The 23,478-nt window shown below is 46.0% G+C and overlaps 1 protein-coding gene across 1 annotated transcript in view; it reads left to right on the forward strand.

Annotated features, from left to right (window-relative positions):
- The window catches only part of LOC135179633 (catenin alpha-2), an 898,848-nt gene that overhangs the window by 202,701 nt on the left and 672,669 nt on the right, over positions 1-23,478 (forward strand). The window contains exons 6-7 of the mRNA XM_064151673.1: positions 365-631; positions 19,467-19,670. Of these exons, the coding sequence (XP_064007743.1) occupies positions 365-631; positions 19,467-19,670 (471 nt within the window). The remainder of the gene's footprint in view (positions 1-364; positions 632-19,466; positions 19,671-23,478) is intronic.

Here is a 23,478-nt window from a genome sequence, read left to right on the forward strand (position 1 = left end):
CACCTCATCATAGAAGGAGATCAGGTTAGAAAGGCAGGATCTGCCCTTCCTAAACCCATGCTGGCTGGACCTGAGCCCTTTGCCATCCCTTAGGTGCGCTCTTATCACCCCCAAGCTAACCTGTTCCATCAGTTTCCCTGGCACTGAGGTCAGGCTGACAGGTCTGTAGTTCCCAGGTTCCTCCATCCGAATTCTTAGGCAGGAGGGGGATTTTTCTCTGTGATTCACGAGAGGTTCTGCGGCTGGCTCCACATCTGCAGAGTCACTGGATGGCATTTAAGCAGAGACACTGAAGCTGTGTAGATAATGCATGGTGCCAAAACCCCTTTCATTCACATCTCTAACACTGGATGTTTGCATACAGGAACTGAAAGATCCTCACTGCAGGGATGAAATGGCTGCAGCTCGAGGTGCTCTGAAGAAGAATGCCACTATGCTGTACACCGCATCGCAAGCGTTTCTCCGTCACCCTGACGTTGCAGCCACCAGAGCCAACAGAGACTATGTCTTCAAACAAGTACAGGAAGCAATTGCTGGCATCTCCAATGCTGCCCAGGCCACCTCACCCACTGATGAGAACAAGGGGCATACTGGCATAGGAGAGCTTGCTGCTGCATTAAATGAGTTTGACGTAAGTACCAGGAGTGCATGGAAAAGGAAGTGTTTCTCCACACTGTCTACAGTGCTTTTAACTAAGTGGGTCTTGAACAGGACCCAAACTGCCATTTTCATTCAGGTCCATTTCCTCAGACTGCAGAGGCAAAATGCAGGCATTGATTTGTGTTATTTTTCATGAGGAATAGTTGTTTGCTGCTAATGGACTTGAATTATAAAGAGTTATTTGTGCTCACATGTGGCTGCTGTGATAGAGAGAAGGAAGCCCTCTTTTGTCCTGGTGCCCTTGAAGAATCTGCCTACACGGCTCTAAGTAATGCAAAGTGATTAATTTGGGAGTTCAGCTCTGGGTTGAATGGTAAAGTCAGGAAGTCACAACAGGAAACCAGAGATGAGCATCCTGGAAACATTAACATTCAACTTGAGTCATCAATTGTGTTGATTAGAGTGATGGAAAATCATCCTTCAAACACATTTGATACCAGTCACCTCAACTGCAGGGAAAGGGCTGCAGCCTCTATCCAGAAGCTTAAGAAACTTTCCTAACAGCTAATTGTTTAACTGTTAATTTAATTGCCAGCCTTATATTGTGACTCCCCCCCCACCTCATTTTCTAGTCGAAAAGTGTTCTTTAGAAACTGGGGAAAAATAATTGCAGGCAGGATCTGAAAATGTTTCTTCATTTCCCACTCTGACTTTAGCTAGAAGTTTGTTGAAATTACTGTTGGGCAATGGTGTCCTTTTTGCTTTGATTGATACATGAGGTTAAAATACAAGCATCTGTGACAGTCAGGAGCTACTCTTTCCTGCTATTTTTAAGGCTGCAAGTGGTTGTGTAGTGCAGGTAGTTGTGTTGGCCTGAGCATCTCTTTCTGCATCTGTGGCTTACTGTCATTGGGTTTACTTTGGAGATGGTAGTAGAAAGGGTAAACGTTATAGAAACAAGTTCAAGTACTGAGATAGGACAGAAAATGAGTATATGAGTAACAGCAAAAGGAGAATGGGGATAGCAGAGAATCATAGAATGGTAGGATTGGAAGGAACTCCTGGAGATCAGAGTCCAACCCTCCTGCCAAATCAGGATCGCCTAGAGCAGGTCACACAGCAATGCATCCAGATGGGTCTTGAAAGACTCCAGAGAAGGGACTCTACAACCTCTATGGGCAGCCTGCCCCAGGGCCCCACCACCCTTGCAGCAAAGAAGTTTTTCCTGATGTTGATGTGGAATTTCTTGTGTTACAGTTTGTTTCAGTTGCCATAAGACACCACTGAAGAGAATCTAGCCCCTTCTTGACATCCACACTTCAGATATTTGTAAACATCAATGAGATCTCCTCTCAGTCTTCTTTTCTCCAGGCTAAGCAGCCCCAGGTCTCTCAGCCTTTCCTCATCAGACAGATGTCCCAGTCCCTTCAGCATCTGTTGGACACTCTCTGGTATATCCCTGTCCCTCTTGAACTCTGGAGCCCAGAACTGTACCTAGCACTCATCTGGAGATGTGGTTTCACCAGGGCAGAGTAGAGGGGCAGAAGATCCTCCCTTGACCTGTTTGCCACACTTAATGCACTCCTTGATGCCATTTGTCTTCTTGACCACAAGAGCTCGTTGCTGTCCTGCAGATAGCTCATTATCCACCAAGACTCCAAGGTCCTTCTCCACGGAGCTGCTTTTCAGCACATCAGCCCCTGACCTATGCTGATGCATAGGCTTATTCCTTCTCAGGTGCAGGACTTTGTTAGGTTCCCCTTTGCCTAGCTCTCCAGCCTGTCCAGTCTGTGTGGATAGGTGTCAGAAGAGACAGGCAGAGGGGGCAAACCCATTCAGAACTGCTGCAGGGCCCAGAGTTTGACTCCAGTTCCATCACACTTTGTAAGTAAAATGGCCCAGTCCTGCCTGCACGAGCTATGCTGAGCTTGTCTCTTTTAATATCTGTGTTTCTGGACCTACAGTTCTTCCTGTGACATTATTGTGAGCCAGGAGTTAAGGGATTTGGTGTGAATTTCAGGGCCTTCTCATCTGAGAGTTGCCTTACTGGTGAGACCGTGAGGATAACAGCCCTGCTCGCTCTAGTTGTGCTCTGGTTTTGTGGGGAACTTTGCACGCTGTGGAGAGCAGAGGTTTGACAAACACCTCCAGCAAACATGTGACTGCTCAGTCCCAAACTGATGATGCTGCTGCTGCTGCCACTCTCTGGAAAAGGCTGTGGCTCAGTGCAGAGGGGGTCACTGTGTTTGGAGCAAGTCAATCCAGTGAAGACCATGCTGGACATCTGAGCGCGTCCCCTGCCTCTTTGTGAGGATATTGGTTCATCGTTTCTCTTCTCAGGTAAAGTCTTTTCCACTCTAGGTGGTGTTGCAGCATCACGTGGGGTGTGTGAGAAGGGGTATCCATAGCACCTTGTTCTGGGCACAGCTAGGTGTGGGAAACCAGCCTGTCTCTTGGGAATTTTCTTTCTCTTATTGTAAGAAACTGAATGGAATTTCTGCTCTGACTTAGTGGGAATACAAAGATTGCAGTGATTGCTTTACCTGCTTTCTATCACCATTTCCTGTTCTGCTTCTCTGCTAAGATGTTAAAGGAGATTCAGTCACACCTAATTTTACTACAGACCTAACATTCCCTAAACTCTGACATTTAGGATTTGAATCTAGTTGGAGATGTCCTTGCTCAGTGCAGGATAGGGTTGGACAAAATGACCTTTGAGAGTCCCTTCCAACCTGATGCAATCTGTGAACGGTGGTAATTGGGTAATTGTGAATTCACCCTCACCTATTACAATCAATTAAGCACAGGACTAGTGAAACTATGTCATGGCTAAAAAGGTGGTGGAGGAAAAGGTTGGATTTTTATAGTGGCAATATATTACTTCAGTTAAAAAAGAAATCTATTTTCAGTGAAAACTATTTTACAACATATTACTATTGCAGTATCAGTCATTTTGGAGATCAATTTGTATTTGGTCTGAAGTGCCTACTAAACCTTGCATGGTATGAGAAAATCATTCCTCTGTAGTAAAAAAAAGTGTAGTTTTCCCCCATAATATTTAACACTTCTTAGTCTTCTCTATTTCACATTTTAGAATCAAAGTTTAATGCTTCAAATAACTCCAGTGTAAATCATCTGAATAATTTCTCATTCAGGATATCATCACCTGTAGTATAAATTCTAATTCTGTCTATTTGAAGCTCTAATAATAACCCTGCCTTATTTGAATCTCTTCAGCTATTGTGTTTAAATAGGTTAATTGCCATGTTCTGTATAATGATGACTTGTGGTATAAAGCAGGAAAAGATTGGGAAATAGAATTTCTTGCTGCAGAGAGTTCCTGTGGCAGTAAGGAGACTTTGTGGGTATGTTTCTGTTTAGATTTGCTGCTTTAAAATACTGGTTGAAGTTTCTAGAATCAGAATTGTCAGGGCTGGAAGGAACCTCAAGGATCATTCAGTTCCAACTCCCCTGCCATGGGCAGGGACACCTCACGCTAGATCAGAGCCTCATCCAGCCTGGCCTGGCCTTAAGAACCTCCAGGGATGGGGCTTCCACCACCTTCCTGGGCAAACTGGGCAGATTGATAGATGACAAAATTATGTGCTTAATGCCTCAGGTTTTGGCCTACAGATCTTGGAGGTCTCTTCCAACCTGGTTGATTCTATGATTCTATGATTCTATGACAAAGTTGGTGAGTGCAGCCTCAGCAAGTCTGCTGATGACACCAAGCTGTGTGGTGCAGCAGCCGGGCTGGAGGGCAGGGATCCATCCAGAGGCACCTGGACAGGCTGCAGAGGTGGGCACAAGCCAACCTCAGGAGGTTCAGCAAGACCAAGTGCAGTATCCTGCATCTGGGTCGGGGCAATGCCAAGCACAAATCCAGGCTGGGCAGTGAGTGGCTGGAGAGCAGCCCTCAGGAGAGGGACTTGGGGGTGCTGCTGGAGGAGAAGCTCAACAGGAGCCAGCAGTGTGCACTTGCAGCCCAGAAAGCCAAGCAGAGCCTGGGCTGCAGCAGGAGCAGTGTGGCCAGCAGGGCCAGGGAGGACATTCTCCCCATCTGCTCTGCTCTGCTCTGCTCTGCTCTGCTCTGCTGAGACCCCACCTGGAGTACTGCATCCAGTTCTGGCCAACCTGATCTAGGATAGGGTGTCCCTGCCAATGGCAGGGGGGTTGGAACTAGATGATCCTTGTGGTCCTTTCCGACCCTGACTGATTCTATGATGCTAATGTTCCTGCTTTAATTTTTGATCATTTAAACCCAGGTCATAGAATGGTAGGGGTTTGGGTATCAAATGCATGGCAGAAATGAGACCTCTGCAAAAGGAAGTACCTTTTGGGAACAGTTAGGATCTCCTTACCTTGGTTCCCCTTCAGCAGCAGGAATGCTGCTGCTGCTCTGTGTGTGCTGTCTGAGAGCTCCATCTAGTGGGGTTAGCGACTGGGTTTTGGGTTTGGTTTTTGGGTTTTTCATTTCCACACACCGCCACTCCTCCCGTGCACCCCCCCCCAACCCAAAATGCTCCTGTGTAGTATTCTGAAAGATTTAGCAATCACAAATACTATTTATGAATGTAACCACACCACGTAGCAAACACTTACTGTGATGGTAGGAAAAGTGCTGGTCCAACACACCAAGTGCTCTGTGTTCTCCTGTCAAATACATTCAACCCACAGTAGTGGCTCACTAAGCAATTTGTTACAGAGGAGATTGTGTAGTGAACCCTCAGCCAAACACAGAATCATAGAATCAGTCATAGAATCATAGAATTATAGAATCATAGAGTTGGAAGTGACCCCCAGAGGTCATCCACTCCAATCCTCTCTGCACTAAGCAGGGACATCCTCAACTAGATCAGATCACCCAGAGCCCTCTCGAGTCTCATCTTGAGTATGTCCAGGGATGGGGTCTCAACCACCTCCCTGGGCAATCTGTTCCAGTATTTCTCTACCCACATGGTGCAGAACTTGCTCCTAACATCCAATCTAAATCTTCTCTTCTCTAGTTTGAAGGCACTGCTTGTCTTCCTGTCACTGCAGGCCTTTGCAAACAGTCTGTCTCCAGCCTTCTTGTAGCCCCTTTCAGGTACTGGCAAGCTTCTGTTAAGTCTCCCTGGAGCCTTCTCTTCTCCAGACTGAACACCCTCAACTCCCTCAGCCTATCCTCATAGCAGAGCTGCTTCAACCTCTTGATCATTTTCGTGGCCCTCCTCTGGATCCTCTCAGTCAGGTCCATGCCCCTTCTGTATTGAGGACTCTGGAGCTGGACTCAGTACTCCATATGAGGTCTCACCAGGTCAGAATAAAGTGGCAGAATCACCTCACTTAATCTTCTGCCACAGATGTGTTGAAGACACTTAAATACAGCACACTTGTAATTTCTATAAGGAAATATGTTTTCTGGCACAATAGAGTTATTCCATTCTTAGTGTATTTATTACAGGTTGCTTATTTTGTTATGAATATCTAAACTGTCAAGTCCAAAATACATTGAACTTTGCCAAGTTACATGTTACAGCTCAAAACCCTCACAAATTTCCCAGTTGGACTACATTTGGTACTATTTTGAGTGTATTTAGCACCTCAGAGATGCTTACATAGCTTGTATGTGGTGTGTGAGCACCACCAGCATCTCAGGGGAACATCACCTCTATTTATATAGAGAATGGAGCTGGGAGAGGAATGCTGGGGGCTGTGGAGTGCTAGAGGCTCTTGATTCTCTCTCTGCTCTTGCCTGTATGCTTTTACCTGAGTGTGATGTTCATCACATTGCTATGAATTGGAGGTCTTGGTCTCTTCTTTGAAGTGACAGAACAAGAGGAAATGCCCTCAGGATGCATCAGGGGAGGTTTAGGTTGGATGTGAGAAGAAACTTGACTGAAACGATTCTCAAAGACTGAACAGCCTGCCCAGGGAGGTGGTTGAATCCCCATCCCTAGAGGAGTTGCAAAGAGGCAGAGATGTGGTGCTGAGGGACACAGTTTAGCAGTAGCCTTGGTAGAGTTAGAGGAGTTACAAAGAGGCAGAGATGTGGTGCTGAGGGACACAGTTTAGCAGTAGCCTTGGTAGAGTTAGAGGAGTTGCAAAGAGGCAGAGATGTGGTGCTGAGGGACATAGTTTAGCAGTAGCCTTGGCAGAGTTAGAGGAGTTGCAAAGGGGCAGAGATGTGGTGCTGAGGGACATAGTTTAGCAGTAGCCTTGGTAGAGTTAGAGGAGTTGCAGAGAGGCAGAGATGTGGTGCTGAGGGACATAGTTTAGCAGTAGCCTTGGTAGAGTTAGAGGAGTTGCAAAGGGGCAGAGATGTGGTGCTGAGGGACATAGTTTAGCAGTAGCCTTGGTAGAGTTAGAGAGCAGTTGGACTGGATGCTCTTAAAGGTCCTTTCCAACTAAAAAGGATTCTGTGATTCTATGAGTTGAGTCATCCCACTGCCCCAGAAGGAATGACAGTCACTTATTTCTCTGAGTCAATCTCTTTCTTCTTTAACACATTAGATACCTCCCCAAAAGCTGCAGTGTGGCACTGTCCTTGTGCAACAGCTGTGTGGTGTGCTGGTGGAACGCAGTGTGGGGACAGGTAAAACATTTGATTTATCCCCAAACAGCCTTGTTAGTGCTTTGGGGCATGCTGCCAAACATGCCTAATCCAACCTGTGAGCACAGGGCATTTGTTTTCACAGCAGTGCAGGCATCTGCCACTGAAATCCATTGAATACTTTTCTGTAGGCACTCTTGTCTCCCAAGCTGTTCTGGAAACCTGGGGCTCTCTGAATGTTTTGTGCATCTTCTTTCACAGACAGAGGCAGTTCTTCATGCTGTCCTGTGGTTGTGACATTGCTTATCTGCAATAGCTATCAACTTGACTTTTTTATACCATTTGTCACTGTGGTTTCTCTTCCTTCTTCTGATATATTACTCACTTTGAAGTGACATTTGCCTTAAAATTGTATTTTCATTGTGCTAAATCACTGAGAAGCATATTTGCAAAAGGTCTCTGCCCTGAGGGTTTTACATTCTAAATAGATGAATTAATAAAGTGGAGAGAGGAAAAAAGAGCTATAATTTTCCAGAGTCACACTACAGTGTTCCCTCCAGGGAGCCTCGTGCATGAATCCACATCCCTGGAGGTTTCAAAGAGACAGAGATGCAGTGCTAAGAGTAGTTAAATACTGGAACAGGTTACCCAGGGAAATGGTTGAGGCCCTGTCCCTGGAGACATTCAAGAACAGACTCACTGTGGCCCTGGACGAGTTGGAGGTGTCCCTGCTGACTGCAGGTGGGTTGGATAAGATGATGTTTGAGGTTCCTTTCCAACCCAATGCAATCTGGGAATCTCTTGGAGCACCTCTCCTATGAAGACAGGCTAAAATATTTGGGACTGTTCACCTGGAAAGAATCACAGAATCATAGAATCAAGCAGGTTGGAAGAGACTTCCAAGCTCAGCCAGTCCAACCTAGCACCCAGCCCTGGCCAATCAACCAGACCATGGCACTAAGTGCCTCGCCAGGCTTTTCTTGAACACCTCCATGGATGATGACTCCACCACTTTCCTGGGCAGCCCATTCCAGGCTGGAGATGGCTCTGGAGAGACCTTGGAGCTGCATTTCAATATCTGAAGGGGACCTGAATTAGTTGGGACAAGTAATGAGGCAGGGCTTATAAAAAAAGATGTAGTTATTTTAATTTAGGAAAGCCCTGCCCACAAACCAGTTAGATTTGGCTTCTGATTTGGGCAGGGAAGTCTTCACAAGGATGCTTGTAGGCAATGTAGTAATTTAGGAGCATCAGAAAATTGGAAAAGGTTTAGCCACAAAATGGCTTTGCCTCACTTATAAATGAAAGGCAGCCCAGAGCCCTCGGGAACATCTGTGCTACTCATAGCAGTGAAATGGGCATTTGGAGCTGGTCCCTTGACTCCTTTGCAGCAGTGTCTGTTACAGCAGTGTCTGGAACTGTGAATTCTAACCCAGCAGTGGAGCAATGTGGTGCAGTCCAGTGCCAGTAAACCCACCAGAGTCCACAATGACTGCAGACACAGCTTCCACAAGGCACAGATGGTGGGGCAGTGCAGGGCAAAGCCAGGCTGCTCAGTGGTGTGCCCACAAACGGTGGCAGCTTGCGGCAGGTCCCTGCAGCAGGAAGTCAGGATGTGGTGGGCCCAAAGCAAGGGCTGTGCTTCCTTGGCACCCTTCTTCCAGATGCTCCTCAAGATCCCACTCAAAATCCAACTAGGCAATGTGTCCAGTTACCATATGCTAGAGCAATTTGCTCTTCTCCATCCAAGCCTGTGAGGGTGGGGGAAGGAACTTCACTCCTACTTATTCCCCCATTCCAAAGCTCCGGAGGTGGAGGGGAGGAGAACTGTTCTATGCCCCATTCAAACCTCTGGTGGGGCAGGGACTTGTGAGTGCCCTGCCACAGGACCTACAGGAAAGCTGAAGATGGACTATTTAGAAGGGCCTGTGGAGATAGGACAAAGGCTAATAGTTTGAAACTGGAACAGGGTAGATTTAGGTTGGACATGAGGAAGAAGTTCTTCTTTGCAATGGTTTAGCAGCAGACTTGGTAGAGGGGTGATCCCATCACTGCTGATCAACACTTAAAAGGTGTCACAGTGCTGGTGAAGTCTCCATCTCTGGAGGCATTCAAAACCCACCTGGACATGTTCCTGTGTGACCTTCTTTAGGTGACCCTGCCTTGGCAGGCGGATTGGACTCAATGACCTCTAGAGGTCCCTTCCAGCCCCTACTATTCTGTGATCCTTAGTGTTCATGGTAGTTTATTTCTGTCTAAGGAAGGTAAAGGTGGCTTGCAACACTAACTGATATGAAGAGATCTATTTGCTGAATGTCTGCTTTATGAACTACTCCAGAAACCCACTTGTTAAAAAAACACAGTGCAGTGTACAAGAGAAAATACTTAAACATATCTTAAATATAGTGTAATATACTCAAATATAGTGCAGTATAATTAAATGTAGTGTAATAAATATAGTGTAATATCCTTAAATATAGTATAATATACTTAAATATAGTGTAATATCCTTAAATACAGTATAATATACTTAAATATAGTGTAATATCCTTAAATATAGTATAATATATTTAAATATAGTGTAATATCCTTTAAAATAATGCAATATCCTTAAATATCCTTAAATATAATACAATATCCTTAAATATAGTGTAATATCCTTAAATATAATACAATCACAGTATCACAGTATCACCAAGGTTGGAAGAGACCTCATAGAACATCAAGTCTAACCCTTTACCACAGAGCTCAAGGCCAGACCATGGCACCAAGTGCCACGTCCAGTCCTGCCTTGAACAGCTCCAGGGACGGCGACTCCACCACCTCCCCGGGCAGCCCATTCCAGTGTCCAATGACTCTCTCAGTGAAGAACTTTCTCCTCACCTCCAGCCTAAATCTCCCCTGGCACAGCCTGAGGCTGTGTCCTCTTGTTCTGGTGCTGGCCACCTGAGAGAAGAGAGCAACCTCCTCCTGGCCACAACCACCCCTCAGGTAGCTGTAGACAGCAATGAGGTCTGCCCTGAGCCTCCTCTTCTCCAGGCTAACCAATCCCAGCTCCCTCAGCCTCTCCTCATAGGGCTGTGCTCAAGGCCTCTCCCCAGCCTCGTTGCCCTTCTCTGGACACGCTCAAGCATCTCAATGTCCCTCCTAAACTGGGGGCCCAGAACTGAACACAGCACTCAAGGTGTGGTCTAACCAGTGCAGAGTACAGGGGCAGAATGTCCTCCCTGCTCCTGCTGGCCACACCATTCCTGATGCAGGCCAGGATGCCACTGGCTCTCTTGGCCACCTGGGCACACTGCTGGCTCATGTTCAGGCAGGTATCAATCAGCACCCCCAGACCCCTCTCTGTCTGGCTGCTCTCAGCCACTCCCACCCCAGCCTGTATCTCTGCATGGGGTTGCTGTGGCCAAAGTGCAGCACCCTGCACTTGGAGCTATTGAATGCCATCCCCTTGGACTGTGCCCATCTGTCCAGGCGGTCAAGGTCCCACTGCAGAGCCCTTCTGCCCTCCAACCCTGTAAGTATAGTGTGATATCCTTAAATGTATTATAATATACTTAAATGTAGTGTAATATACTTAAATATAGTGTAATACCCTTAAATATAATACAGTATCCTTAAATGTAGTGTAATATCCTTAAATATAATGCAGTGTCCTTAAATATAGTGTAATGTACTTAAATATAATAAATATGTGAAGGGAGGATGGAGCCAGGCTCTGCTCAGTGATGTCCAGTGACAGTACAGGGGGCAGCAGATGCAAGCTGGATCATAGAAAGCTCTGTGTGAACATAAGGAACAACCTTTTCACTGTGAGGGTGGCAAAACACCGAAACAGGCTGCCCAGAGAGGTTGTGGAGTCTCCTTCTCTGGAGACATTCAAAATCCACCTGGATGTGTTCCTGTGCAATCTACTCTAGGTGACCTTGCTCTGACAGTGGATTTGGACTAGATGATCTTCTGAGGTCCCTTCCAACCCCTGTAATTCTGTGGTATCCTTAAATATAGTGTAATGTACTTAAATATAATGCAATATCCTTAAATATAATGCAGTATCCTTAAATATAGTGTAATATCCTTAAATGTAGTGTAATATGCTTAAATATAATGCAATATCCTTAAACATAGTCCAATATCCTTAAATCACAGAACCATATAATCAACCAGGTTGGAAGGGACCTCCAAGCTCAGCCAGTCCAACCTAGCACCCAGCCCTAGCCAGTCAACCAGACCATGGCACTAAGTGCCTCAGCCAGGCTTTGCTTCAACACGTCCAGCCACAGCCACTCCACCACCTCCCTGGGCAGCCCATTCTAATGCCAATCACTCTCTCTGCCAGGAACTGCGTCCTCACATCCAGCCTAGACCTCCCTCACACAACTTGAGACTGTGTCCCCTTGTTCTGTTGCTGGTTGCCTGGCAGAAGAGACCAACCCCACCTGGCCACAGCCTCCCTTCAGGGAGTTGTAGACACCAATGAGCTCTGCCCTGAGCCTCCTCTGCTGCAGGCTGCACACCCCCAGCTCCCTCAGCCTCTCCTCATAGGGTTTGTGTTCCAGGCCCCTCACCAGCTTCGTTGCCCTTCTCTGGACACCTTCCAGCACCTCAACATCTCTCTTGAATTGAGGAGCCCAGAACTGGACATAGCACTCAAGGTGTGGCCTGAGCAGTGCTGAGTACAGGGGCAGAAGAACCTCCCTTGTCCTGCTGCCCACACTGCTCCTGATGCAGCCCAGGATGCCATTGGCTCTCTTGGCCACCTGGGCACACTGCTACCTCATCTTCAGCTCCTCTCTACCAGCACCCCCAGGTCCCTTTCCTCCTGGCTGCTTTCCAGCCACTCAGTTCCCAGCCTTAGCACTGCTTGGCGTTGTTGTGGCCAAAGTGCAGAACCCTGCACTTGGCCTTGTTCAATCTCATCCCATTGGCCTCTGTTCACCCATCCAGCTTGTCCAGGTCCCTCTGCAGGGCTCTCCTACCCTCCAACAGCTCCAGACCTGCTCCTAGCTTGGTGTCATCTGCAAGCTTACTGATGCTGGACTCAATCCCCTTAAATATAATGCAATATCCTTTAAATATAGTGTAATATCCTTAAATATAGCGTAATATACTTAAATATAGTGTAATATCCTTAAATATAGTGTAATATACTTATAGTGTAATATCCTTAAATATAGTGTAATATCCTTAAATATAGTGTAATATACTTAAATATAGTGTAATGTCCTTAAATATAATACAGTGTCCTGAAATATAGTGTAATATCCTTAAATATAGTGTAAGCTTCTTAATTATAATGTAACATACTTAACTATAGTATATATACTTCAATATAATATGCTTCAATATAATATACTTTATTTAATATAGTACACTTAAATATAATTTCCTGTGCTGAAAGAAGCTTGTTACAGGTCTAACAGTCTTCAAATAAAGCCCACAAAGTGATTTTCTTGGGCTTTGTTTCAGCAGCCAAAGGCAGGATTATGTATGTTCCTAGCAAAGAGAGTGCTTCATCTATCTGAAGTTGTAAAAAGGCTTGAAACACTTAATTAGAAGGCCTGAATTATGGTGCCAGTCTTTGATTTATGACTTTAATGTTAGTTAACTAATTAGAAGTGGAAAATGTTCCAATTCATTTCTGCTCATCGCTCATTAACTGGCTGTAAAACAGGGCTGGGAACTCGAGGCTTTGAGGGAATTTATTTAGTCAGATTTCCTGGCAGCTACTCTTTTTTTTTTTTGTCAGCTTCCAAAAGCACTTTCTTTCCTTGCTAACACAGTACTCACATGTGTGGAAGGACCCTCAATAACACCTTGAGTGCTGTGTCCAGTTTTGGGCCCCTCAATTTAAGAAAGATGTTGAAGTGCTTAAATGTGTCCAGAGAAGGGCAATGAAGTTGGTGAGGGGCCTGGAGCACAGCCCTGTGAGGAGAGGCTGAGGGAGCTGGGGGTGTGCAGCCTGCAGCTGAGGAGGCTCAGGGCAGAGCTCATTGCTGTCTACAACTACCTGAAGGGAGGCTGTAGCCAGGTGGGGTTGGGCTCTTCTGTCAGGCACCCAGCAAGAGAACAAGGGGACACAGTCTCAACCTGTGCCAGGGGAGGTCTAGGCTGGATGTGAGGAGGAAGTTGTAGTCAGAGAGAGTGATTGGCATTGGAATGGGCTGCCCAGGGAGGTGGTGGAGGCACCGTCCCTTGTGGTCTTCAAGAAAAGCCTGGCTGAGGCACATAGTGCCATGGTCTGGTTGATTGTCTAGGGCTGGGTGCTAGGTTGGACTGGATGATCTTGGAAGTCTCTTCCAACCTGATTGAGTCTATGATTCTATGAGGGTGAGAGAACAATGGAACAGGCTGCCCAGGGGAGTTGTGGAGTCTCCCTCTCTGGAGATATTCAAAACTCACCTGCACACGTTCCTGTGTGATCTGCTCTAGGTGATCCTGTTCTGGCAGGGAGGTTGGACTGGAAGATCTTCATAGATGATCTGGATGAGGGCATGGAGTCAGTCATCAGCAGTTTGCAGATGACACCAAGCTGGGGGCAGATGTGACTGAGTTGGAAGGCAGAAGGGCTCTGCAGCAGGACCTTGACAGCCTGGACAGATGGGCAGAGTCCAAGGGGATGGCATTCAATAGCTCCAAGTGCAGGGTGCTGCACTTTGGCCACAACAACCCCATGCAGAGATACAGGCTGGGGTGGGAGTGGCTGGAGAGCAGCCAGACAGGGAGGGATCTGGGGGTGCTGATTGATACCCACCTGAACATGAGCCAGCAGTGTGCCCAGGTGGCCAAGAGAGCCAGTGGCATCCTGGCCTGCATCAGGAATGGTGTGGCCAGCAGGAGCAGGGAGGTCATTCTGCCCCTGTACTTTGCACTGGTTAGACCACACCTTGAGTGCTGTGTTCAGTTCTGGGCCCCCAGTTTAGGAGGGACATTGAGATGCTTGAGCGTGTCCAGAGAAGGGCGACGAGGCTGGGGAGAGGCCTTGAGCACAGCCCTACGAGGAGAGGCTGAGGGAGCTGCACCAGGGGAGATTTAGGCTGGAGGTGAGGAGAAAGTTCTTCCCTGAGAGAGTCATTGGACACTGGAATGGGCTGCCCGGGGAGGTGGTGGAGTCGCCGTCCCTGGAGCTGTTCAAGGCAGGACTGGACGTGGCACTTGGTGCCATGGTCTGGCCTTGAGCTCTGTGGTAAAGGGTTGGACTTGATGATCTGTGAGGTCTCTTCCAACCCTGATGATACTGTGATACTGTCATATTTTAAGGTCCCTTCTAGCCCCTGCCATTCTATGATTCTATGATAGTTTGAAGGGGTGTTTCAATACTAAGCTTTCTTTGGAAGGGAGTAAAACCTTTCAAAAGTAAAAACCAAGAAGTGCGTTTGGGAAGTGGATGTTGAGAGCTGTCATGTAGCAGGTTCTCATCCTCATCCTCTGAAAGCCTGTTGTCCTTATGAGAGACTTGAGAAATGTCTAGAGTTTAAAATGAACATCTCAAATGGAATTTATTTAGGACTACTGATGAGAATGTAACTGCACCTGTAATTATATTCTAAACAAAGCATAGTTGTCCTGTTTCTCTCCTTAGAATCTTGTCCAAAGAAAGGCAGCACAGCTGGTGAAGGGTCTGGAGAGCAGGTCTGGTGAGGAGCAGATGAGGGAACTGGGCTGTTCAGCCTGGAGAAAAGAATGATGAGGAGAAACCTTCTGGCTCTTTGCCTTAAGGGAGGTTGAAACAAGGTGGGATTGATCTCTTCTCTCAAAGCAACATGAGACAGGAGATGAGGAAATGGTCTCAAGTTGTTGGGAGGAGGTTTAGGTTGAGCACCTTGAGTACTGGGTTCAGTTTTGGGAGCTGCATTGAAAGAGGAATGTTGAAATGCTGGGGAGCGTCCAGAGAAGAGCAATGAAGCTTGTGAAGGGTGTGGAGAACAGGGCTGGTGGGGAACAGCTGAGGGAACTGGTGTTAGTTAGTCTGGAAAAAAAGGAGGCTGTGGGGAGACCTTCTGGCTCTCTACAACTCTCTGAAAGGAAGTTGGAGTGGGGCAGAAGTTTGTCTCTTCTTACAAGTCCTAACTGATAGGACAAGAGGAAGTGGCATCAAGTTGCAGCAGAGGAAGTTTAGGTTGGATATTAGAAGAGACTTCTCGACTGAAGGGGTTCCCAAAGACTGGAACAGGTTGCCCAGGGAGGTGGTTGAATCCTCATTCCTGGGTGTTTTTTAAAGCCATACAGATGTGGTGCTTAAGGCTACTGCTTAGTAGGGGCCCTGGTGGAATTACATAATGTTTAGATTTGATGATCTTAAAGGTCTTTTCCAGTCCCAGTGATTCTGTGAAGTCTATGGATTGAGAAGGGGGGTTGCTCCAAGCAGACTGTGTTGCTGTTGAAAATCCTCTAGTCTCTATATGGAGGACTAATTGCTATCATTTTTATGACCATTTTAATACTAATTAAACAAACAAACAAACAATAAAACACCCACCAGTAAGACCAAAAACCAAAATAAACCATCCAAAACTCAAAGAAACACCAACCCAACCCAACCAAACCACCATGACCATTAACATGACCATTCTATGGCCTCCTTGGAGGAGAGCATGAGTGAGCTGGGGCTCTTTAGCTTGGAGAGGAAGAGCCTGAGTGGTGGAGTGGTGACCTCATTCATGTTTCTAAAGGTGTAAAGGGTGAGTGCCAAGAGCATGCAGCCAGGCTCTGTTCAGTGCTTCCCAATGACAGGAAAAGGGCAATGGTGGAAGTTGAGGCATAGGAAGTTCCATGGAAACAGGAGGAGGAATTTTTTTTTCCCTGTGAGGGTGACAGAACCCTGGAACAGGCTGCCCAGGGGGATTGTGGAGTTTCCATCTCTGGAGATATTCAAGACCTGCCTGGATGTGTTCCTGTGCAATCTGGTACAGGTGATGCTGCTCTGGCAGGGGAGTTGGACTGGATGAGCTTTTAAAGTCCCTTCCAGCCCCTGCCATTCTGTGATTCTGTGACTTATTTAAATCAAACTAAACAAACACCACATTTGACTAAGGAGACACTGAAAATAGTGTGAATCATGCAGGGTGTTATTTTTATAACCTTTTCTCAATGACATAATTTATTAATATAGTTCATCTGCTGCAATTTCAGTCTTGCCACTACTGGATTAACTCTGCTGTTGTGAAAAAAAGAATGCATAATTAATTTCTCAAGGTGTCCCCCCCCCCCCCGTGCTTATCACAGTATCACCAAGGTTGGAAGAGACCTCATAGATCATCAAGTCCAACCCTTTACCACAGAGCTTAAGAGGAGGCTCAGGGGTGATCTTATTACTGTCTACAACTACCTGAAGGGGCATTGTAGCCAGGTGGAGGTGGCCTCTTCTCCCAGGTAACCAGCAATAGAACAAGGGGACACAGTCTCAAGTTGTGCCAGGGTAGGTCTAGGCTGGATGTTAGGAAGAAGTTCTTCCCAGAGAGAGTGATTGGCATTGGAATGGGCTGCCCAGGGAGGTGGTGGAGGCACCGTCCCTGGAGGTGTTCAAGAAAGCCTGGCTGAGGCACTTAGTGCCATGGTCTGGTTGATTGGCTAGGGCTGGGTGATAGGTTGGCCTGGGTGATCTTGGAGGTCTCTTCCAACCTGGTTGATTCTATGATTCTAAGTGCCACGTCCAATCCTGCCTTGAACAGCTCCAGGGACAGCGACTCCACCACCTCCCCAGGCAGCCCATTCCAGTAGCCAATCACTCTTATGATGAGGAACATGTTGGTGGACTCTCTGTGTTGAGTGTTCTCATTTGCCTGAGAAGCACAGCTCCATAAATATGCAGCAGCTCAACTCTTAGAGAAGTCATTTCTAATTTAGATGCTTGTAAAATTGCTCTGCTTACTGCTGTGAAGCAGAGACCTTAGAAGAGACATTATTGCACATTTTGGGTAATGCTGCATTGATTTCTGCCAAGTCAGCAGAGCCTGGAGCTGGGACAATGTACTGCCTGGTTACAGTTCTTCTATTTGTCCTTTTTATTAAATAATGAATCTTGATAAACTTCCTGATGTCCATGTTTATTACTCTTTAACTGCTGCACATCCAGTTAAGGTATAGATTTCCAAGGGCTTTATCTTCTTCCTCTCTATAGTAATGAGAGTTATGGGCTTGATGTGTGGACTTAATTGGAAGTTTTATTGAGAAATATGCAGATCTTTTGGTAAAAAGCTTTGTCCTGCTGAATTAAAGCAAAAAAAATAGTCACTGGGAATCAGAATTTAGCCTGGAATAAGTGTTCTGATTCGTAATAAGCAGATGCACTTTTCCAGTGTGAAAGGCAGATGTTGGCTGTGTGTCGTGGCCCTAAATCCTGATTTACATTTTAATCCACTGTGTTGTGGTGTTTCAAATTAACTGTATCATTTGCCTTGTGCTTGTTGATTGCTCTTGGATATTAAAGGAAATAGACTCATCATAAAGTTATCAAAATGCTGTGAAAAACAAAATGGTTCATTAACAAAACCCTGACGTGCTCTACGCAAGGTGTGATTATGGGAAAGCAGAATGCTTCTAACTTTTTCATTCCTGATTCCTGAATCGTTTCCTTTTAAAGCTCAAAGAACAAGCACAGGGCTTCCAGAGCCTCTTTAGACAACATTGCAATTACCAAAAGTTCTCTGCGTGATTGCAGCAAAAGGTTACCGAATTACACGGTGTTGTTTTTGTGCCTGTAAGCAGGAGCAGGAGCTTATTTCTTTTGTGTTTGTTACCTTGAACTACAAAAGGAGAAAGCCAGCTAAGAATATAATCTACTGGTGACTCAAAATTCATAATGTTAGACAAGTTTGTGCACTGATAAGGGTAGAATCTTGTCAATAAGACAGAAGGAAATGGCCTCAGGGTGCACCAGAGGAGGTTTAGGTTGGACATGAGGAACAATTTCTTCCCCTGGCTTGTCAAGCTCTTGAACAGGCTGCCTAGGACAGTGAGGGAGTCCCCATCCCTGGAGGGATTTCAAAGACATGTATCACAGTATCACACAGTATCACAGTATCATCAGGGTTGGAAGAGACCTCACAGATCATCAAGTCCAACCCTTTACCACAGAGCTCAAGGCTAGACCATGGCACCGAGTGCCACGTCCAACCTTGCCTTGTACAGTTATATACAGAAATATACAAGGGATAAGTAATACAGAAGCACAGCTCCCCCCCCCAGAAACCTGAGTCCCCAGGAGGGGTTCTCAAACCACCCCAGCACCTCCCCTTGCCCCTCTCAACCTTACCCCAAATCCTGAAAAGGAATAGAGGTGCAGCCAAGAGGTTAAGAAGGAAGGTTAGTGGCAGTGAGGTTAAGGAGATGTGGCTTGGTGTGAAGCAAAAAGCAGAGTGAGAGACAAAATGGAGAATCATAGAATCAGGAGAATCATAGAATCAACCAGGTTGGAAGAGACCTCCAAGATCCCAGCCCTAGCCAGTCAACTAGACCATGGCACTAAGTGCCTCATCCAGGCTTCTCTTCAACACCTCCAGGGACAGTGACTCCACCACCTCCCTGGGCAGCCCATCCCAATGCCAATCACTCTCTCTGCCAACAACTTCCTCCTAACATCCAGCCTAGACCCTCCCCAGCACAACCTGAGACCGTGTCCCCCCGTTCTGCCGCTGGTTGCCTGGCAGAAATGTTATCTAATGTTTCCTTCTTGTTCCCAGAACTCTGAGCAGGACTGTGAGAGAAGAGACACAACCATTGCTTTCCTTTCATAGCCAACTATCTAGTTCTTTTCACCTGTGCTAGTTAGAAGCAAGCTGGAATGTTTTGGTAGAAGAACTAGATAACAGGCAGTGAAATGAAAACAATTGATGTCAACTTCTCTCACAGTCACGCTGAGAGCTTTGGGAAGAAGAAGTAAGCATTCTCCATTTTGTCTTTTCTTCTGCCTTTGCCTTCAGACCTGGTCACATCTCATTAACCTTGCTCCCACTAACCTTGCTCCCTAACCTCTTGGCTGCACCTCTCTTCTTCCTGAGAACTGGGGTAAGGTTGAGAGGGGCCAGGGGAGGTGTTGGGGTGGTTTGAGAGCCCCTCCTGGGGACTCAGGTTTCTGGGAGGGGAGTTGTGCTTTTGTATTGTTTATCCTTTTGTATATTTCTGTATATAATTGTATATAACTGTATATAGTGTAAATAGCTGCTTGTATATTCTGCTAGCTGTAAATAAATTGCTTCATCTATATTCCCAGGGTCCATCTGAGTTAGCTGGGTACCTACAAAGTGTGTGGGGGGCGGGGTAACCCCCAAACCATCACATCACCAAGACATTCCAGCTTGCTTCAAACGAGCACGCTCTTTTTGTCTTTCAGAACAAAATTATCTTAGACCCCATGACTTTCAGCGAGGCTCGCTTCAGACCATCTCTTGAGGAAAGGCTGGAGAGCATCATCAGTGGAGCTGCCCTGATGGCAGACTCCTCGTGCACGCGGGACGACCGCCGCGAACGGATCGTGGCCGAGTGCAACGCCGTGCGGCAAGCCCTGCAGGACCTGCTCAGCGAGTACATGAACAACGTAAGTTACACCCTCTTGTTACTGCTCCCTCTGCAGCAGCTGCTCGAAAACCTTTCCGAGGTTAATGATTTGTCTGTGGTACCTGACAAAACCACTTTGCATCCGGAGCGAAGGTGGTGCTGTTTGAACGGTTTCACTTCTTTGTGGGAAGGCTTATTGGAATTGTTTGGCTTTGCAGTGGGAATGGTGTTTGAATTATTGGCTGCTTGATAGGAATGGTATTTGCATTGCTTGACTTCTTAATGGGAATGCTGTCCAGGTTGCTTATCTTTTTAGTGGTTGTATTATTTGAGTTATTTCACTTTTTAATGGCAATGCTACCTGAATACTTTCACTTTTAATATATGGCAGCACATTGGCAGATATTTGGTGCAATCAGAAGCTGATGAGAATGTCTGGGATTTTTTTTTTTACCTTCAAAGTTAGTCCCTTGTAGCATGAAAGTTTCTTCTCGTGCAATGAGTAGCCAAAAAAGCTTCCTTCAGAGGGAAAATACTTGTTTGAATGAAAATTTATGGCAAGCAATGTAAGGGAGAGATAGCCTAAGAGTGGTTTTCTTAATGGAAGCAATATGGCTTAATCTTGGACATGGTTTCCTTTCTGGGATGGTCCTTGTTGTGTTGGCTTGTTGGGATGCTCCCTGTAGACCCTCATGTGAGATTGCCTGTCTGCTGTGTGGGTTGAACCACTGATGCTCACTGTTTGAGCTCTTAAATATTCAGTTGTCTTGAAAGCAGTGAGAGTAGCACTACTGCTGTTCACACAAAAAGGTATCTGCAGCTGTCTGTGTAGGCTTTCAAGAGGTGTGAAATGGTTCAACTTGGTGTTAACTTGTGGTGCCTGAGCTTTGTTCGACTTAACTTGCCCCAGGAAATTCTCTCTGCCTACCGTGGAGTGTTTAAACTTCTAAGTGCTGTTGCTGTGTCCTTTGGAGGGTGTGTGAAAAGGTCCTAAGCAACATCCACAAGGTCTTTTAAAATGCAGATGTTTGCAGACAGGTCTCAAACCCAGCATCCTATACTTTGCCCTGCCTTCTGTCATCCCTACCATAGTGTCAGATGGCACATTTGGATCCCATTTGGCCAGGATCACCAAGCTAATGCTGTGGAGACTGTTCAAGGATGAACCATTAACACTTTTTTCACTGGCACAGGTAAAGTTAATTGAAGTGATTAATACATAGTGCAAGCTTCAGTCCTTTCCTCATGTATTGTGCAGGTCACAATTAACTCTGATGTCCTGAAGGGATTATTGCATATCTTAGTCACCTCAAGGCCCAGCTGTTTCTGATGCTGCAGAATTTAAAGAGATGTATTTTTTGCTCTGTATTTTTTATGAAGTGATAGTTGAAAGGCTCTTGTGTTATGAATGAAAGCAAAATCCATGCTGTTGTGTTGCAGGTTAGGAACTGTAAAGAGGGGAGGGCATTTGATATCAAGTGGTGAGGCTGTGGTGGAAGAGGACTTGCTGGATTTCTTCCCCTAGGATCTTGCTTTGTAGAACTAATTCTCTTAGGGGTAATCTCCAAAGGTATTAAAAAAACAACAACTTTGGAGAACTGATAAATTGTGGCTTCTTATTTTGTTGTGGTGCTTCTCTTTCAGTACAGAGGTTTTTGGTAATGATGCAATTTGCCTATGGACCAGGAACTTTATTTTTGACCACATTTAGAGAAGGAGGAGTGTTTGAAATGACTGTAGACATCTATGACCACACTGGAGGTGGCTAATACAGTTTCATTGTTTTAACTTAAACTCATAATGATCATCAGCTTGTATGGTTACTGCAACATGAGTTTGAATTTCTCTTCCTCCTCCTGTTTTACTTTTATTTTCCTGTTCTAATGAGTCTGAGCTGCTCATTTTCTGTATTTATTTATCTTATTTTCCAGCTTTGTATTGGACTATAATGAACTTAAGCTATGTTTTTGCACTAATGACTAAATATTGCAAGAGCAAGAAATGTACTTAGGAGTACTTTGTGTTGCACATCTGGGATGATACAATTTGAGAACCATACAGCATTAAGTGTTGTATCCTAGCAGATACAAGAGATAAGATTCAGTTTATGGGATAGGATTCAGTTTATGGAATAAGATACCTACACTTAGCTTTCTCTACATAAGTGCAGTTGTGGTGGTTTGGGTGTTCCCTGCCCCCCAACACTTTGTAAATCACCCAGACTAGGCTGAGCCAGCTCCGGGAATTGGGTGAAGCTTATCTTTACAGCTCAGCACAATATCCAAGCAGATAGTTACAGGATATATAGTTATAGACAGAAATAGACAAGGTAAAAGGTAATACAGAAACACAACTCCCCTCCCAGAAACCTGAGTCCCCAGGAGGGGCTCCCAACCACCCTTCCACCTTCTCCCACCCCTCTCGACCTTACCCCAGATGTTGCCTTGTGCCCAAGGAAGAATGGAGGGTTGGCCAGGGGGGTTAGGAAGCAGAGATTAATCAGGTTAGGTTAGAGAGAGAAATGCAGCTCAAAGCCCAGACAAAGAGTGGCTCCCTTATCTATGTTTGGATTCTTTCTCAGCAAGCCTATGAGTGAAGCAGACATCACCATTGTTTCCCTTTCACAGCCTGTAATCTAGTTCTTCTCACCAAAACATTCTAGCTAGCTTCAAACTACCACTACAGTTAAGCAAACTTGGGGTTCCAGTTCACTTATTAAAGATAAATGCCTGATAACCCTTTTAAACTACTAATTGAAGGAGGCTGGTGCTCATTTGAACAGAGGTTCCTCAATCTGCTGCTCAGAAGCATTTGGGTCTACCATGGCCTACTGTTATACCTGCTAGCCCCATTTCATGCCATGTATGCTCTAGGGAAAAAACTTGGCCTGGCTTCTTTATTGAGTCATTGGAGGCTCAATCATTTAAGCTGTTGTTAAAGCTGATAGAGATGAGATCGATGCTGCCAAGGGAACCTGGAGAGCCATTCAGATGGCTGTTAAAGTCTAATATGGGAGAAGTTAAATAACTCCAGACTCCTCAGATTGTATTAACTAAATCCCCGTAGAAGATGAGCTATCTTCTAGGCAACACCTCTTTAATGAACTGTCTAGAGACAGCATTTCACCCATTTGTCTGCCCCAGGAAAATCTGCTTTAGTGTTTAACCATTCGTTGAAGCCTGGGTGTGGATTTCTCTGGATTCACAGCAATGCTCTAAGGAGGTTCATTTTGACAAAATGCTTCACTTGGAAAGTTTGGTAAAAGCTTGGAAGGATTTCAAAAGGCAAAACTAAAAGGCATGCACCAAATAAACTGGTCAGGAGCTGCCTAGATTGTCAGAGCCAGCAGTGTGCCCAAGTGGCCAAGAGAGCCAATGGCATCCTGACCTGAATCAGGAACAGTGTGGCCAGCAGGACCACTGTACTCAGCACTGCTCAGGCCAGAGCTTGAGTACTGTGTCCAGTTCTGGGCCCCTCAATTCAAGAGAGATGTTGAGATGCTGGAAGGTGTCCAGAGAAGGGCAGCAAGGCTGGTGAGGGGCCCGGAGCACAGCCCTGTGAGGAGAGGCTGAGGGAGCTGGGGGTGTGCAGCCTGCAGCAGAGGAGGCTCAGGGCAGAGCTCATTGCTGTCTACAGCTACCTGAAGGGAGGCAGTAAGCCAGGTGAGGTTGGGCTCTTCTCCCAGACAATCAGCAACAGAACAAGAGGACACAGCCTCAAGTTGTGGTGGGGGAGGTCTAGGCTGGATGTGAGGAGGAAGTTCCTGGCAGAGAGAGTGATTGGCATTGGAATGGGCTGCCCAGGGAGGTGGTGGAGGCACAGTCCCTGAAGGTGTTCAAGAAAAGCCT

The sequence above is a fragment of the Pogoniulus pusillus genome, chromosome 11 (assembly GCF_015220805.1).
Source record: "Pogoniulus pusillus isolate bPogPus1 chromosome 11, bPogPus1.pri, whole genome shotgun sequence".
Classification (NCBI taxonomy): Eukaryota; Metazoa; Chordata; class Aves; order Piciformes; family Lybiidae; genus Pogoniulus; species Pogoniulus pusillus.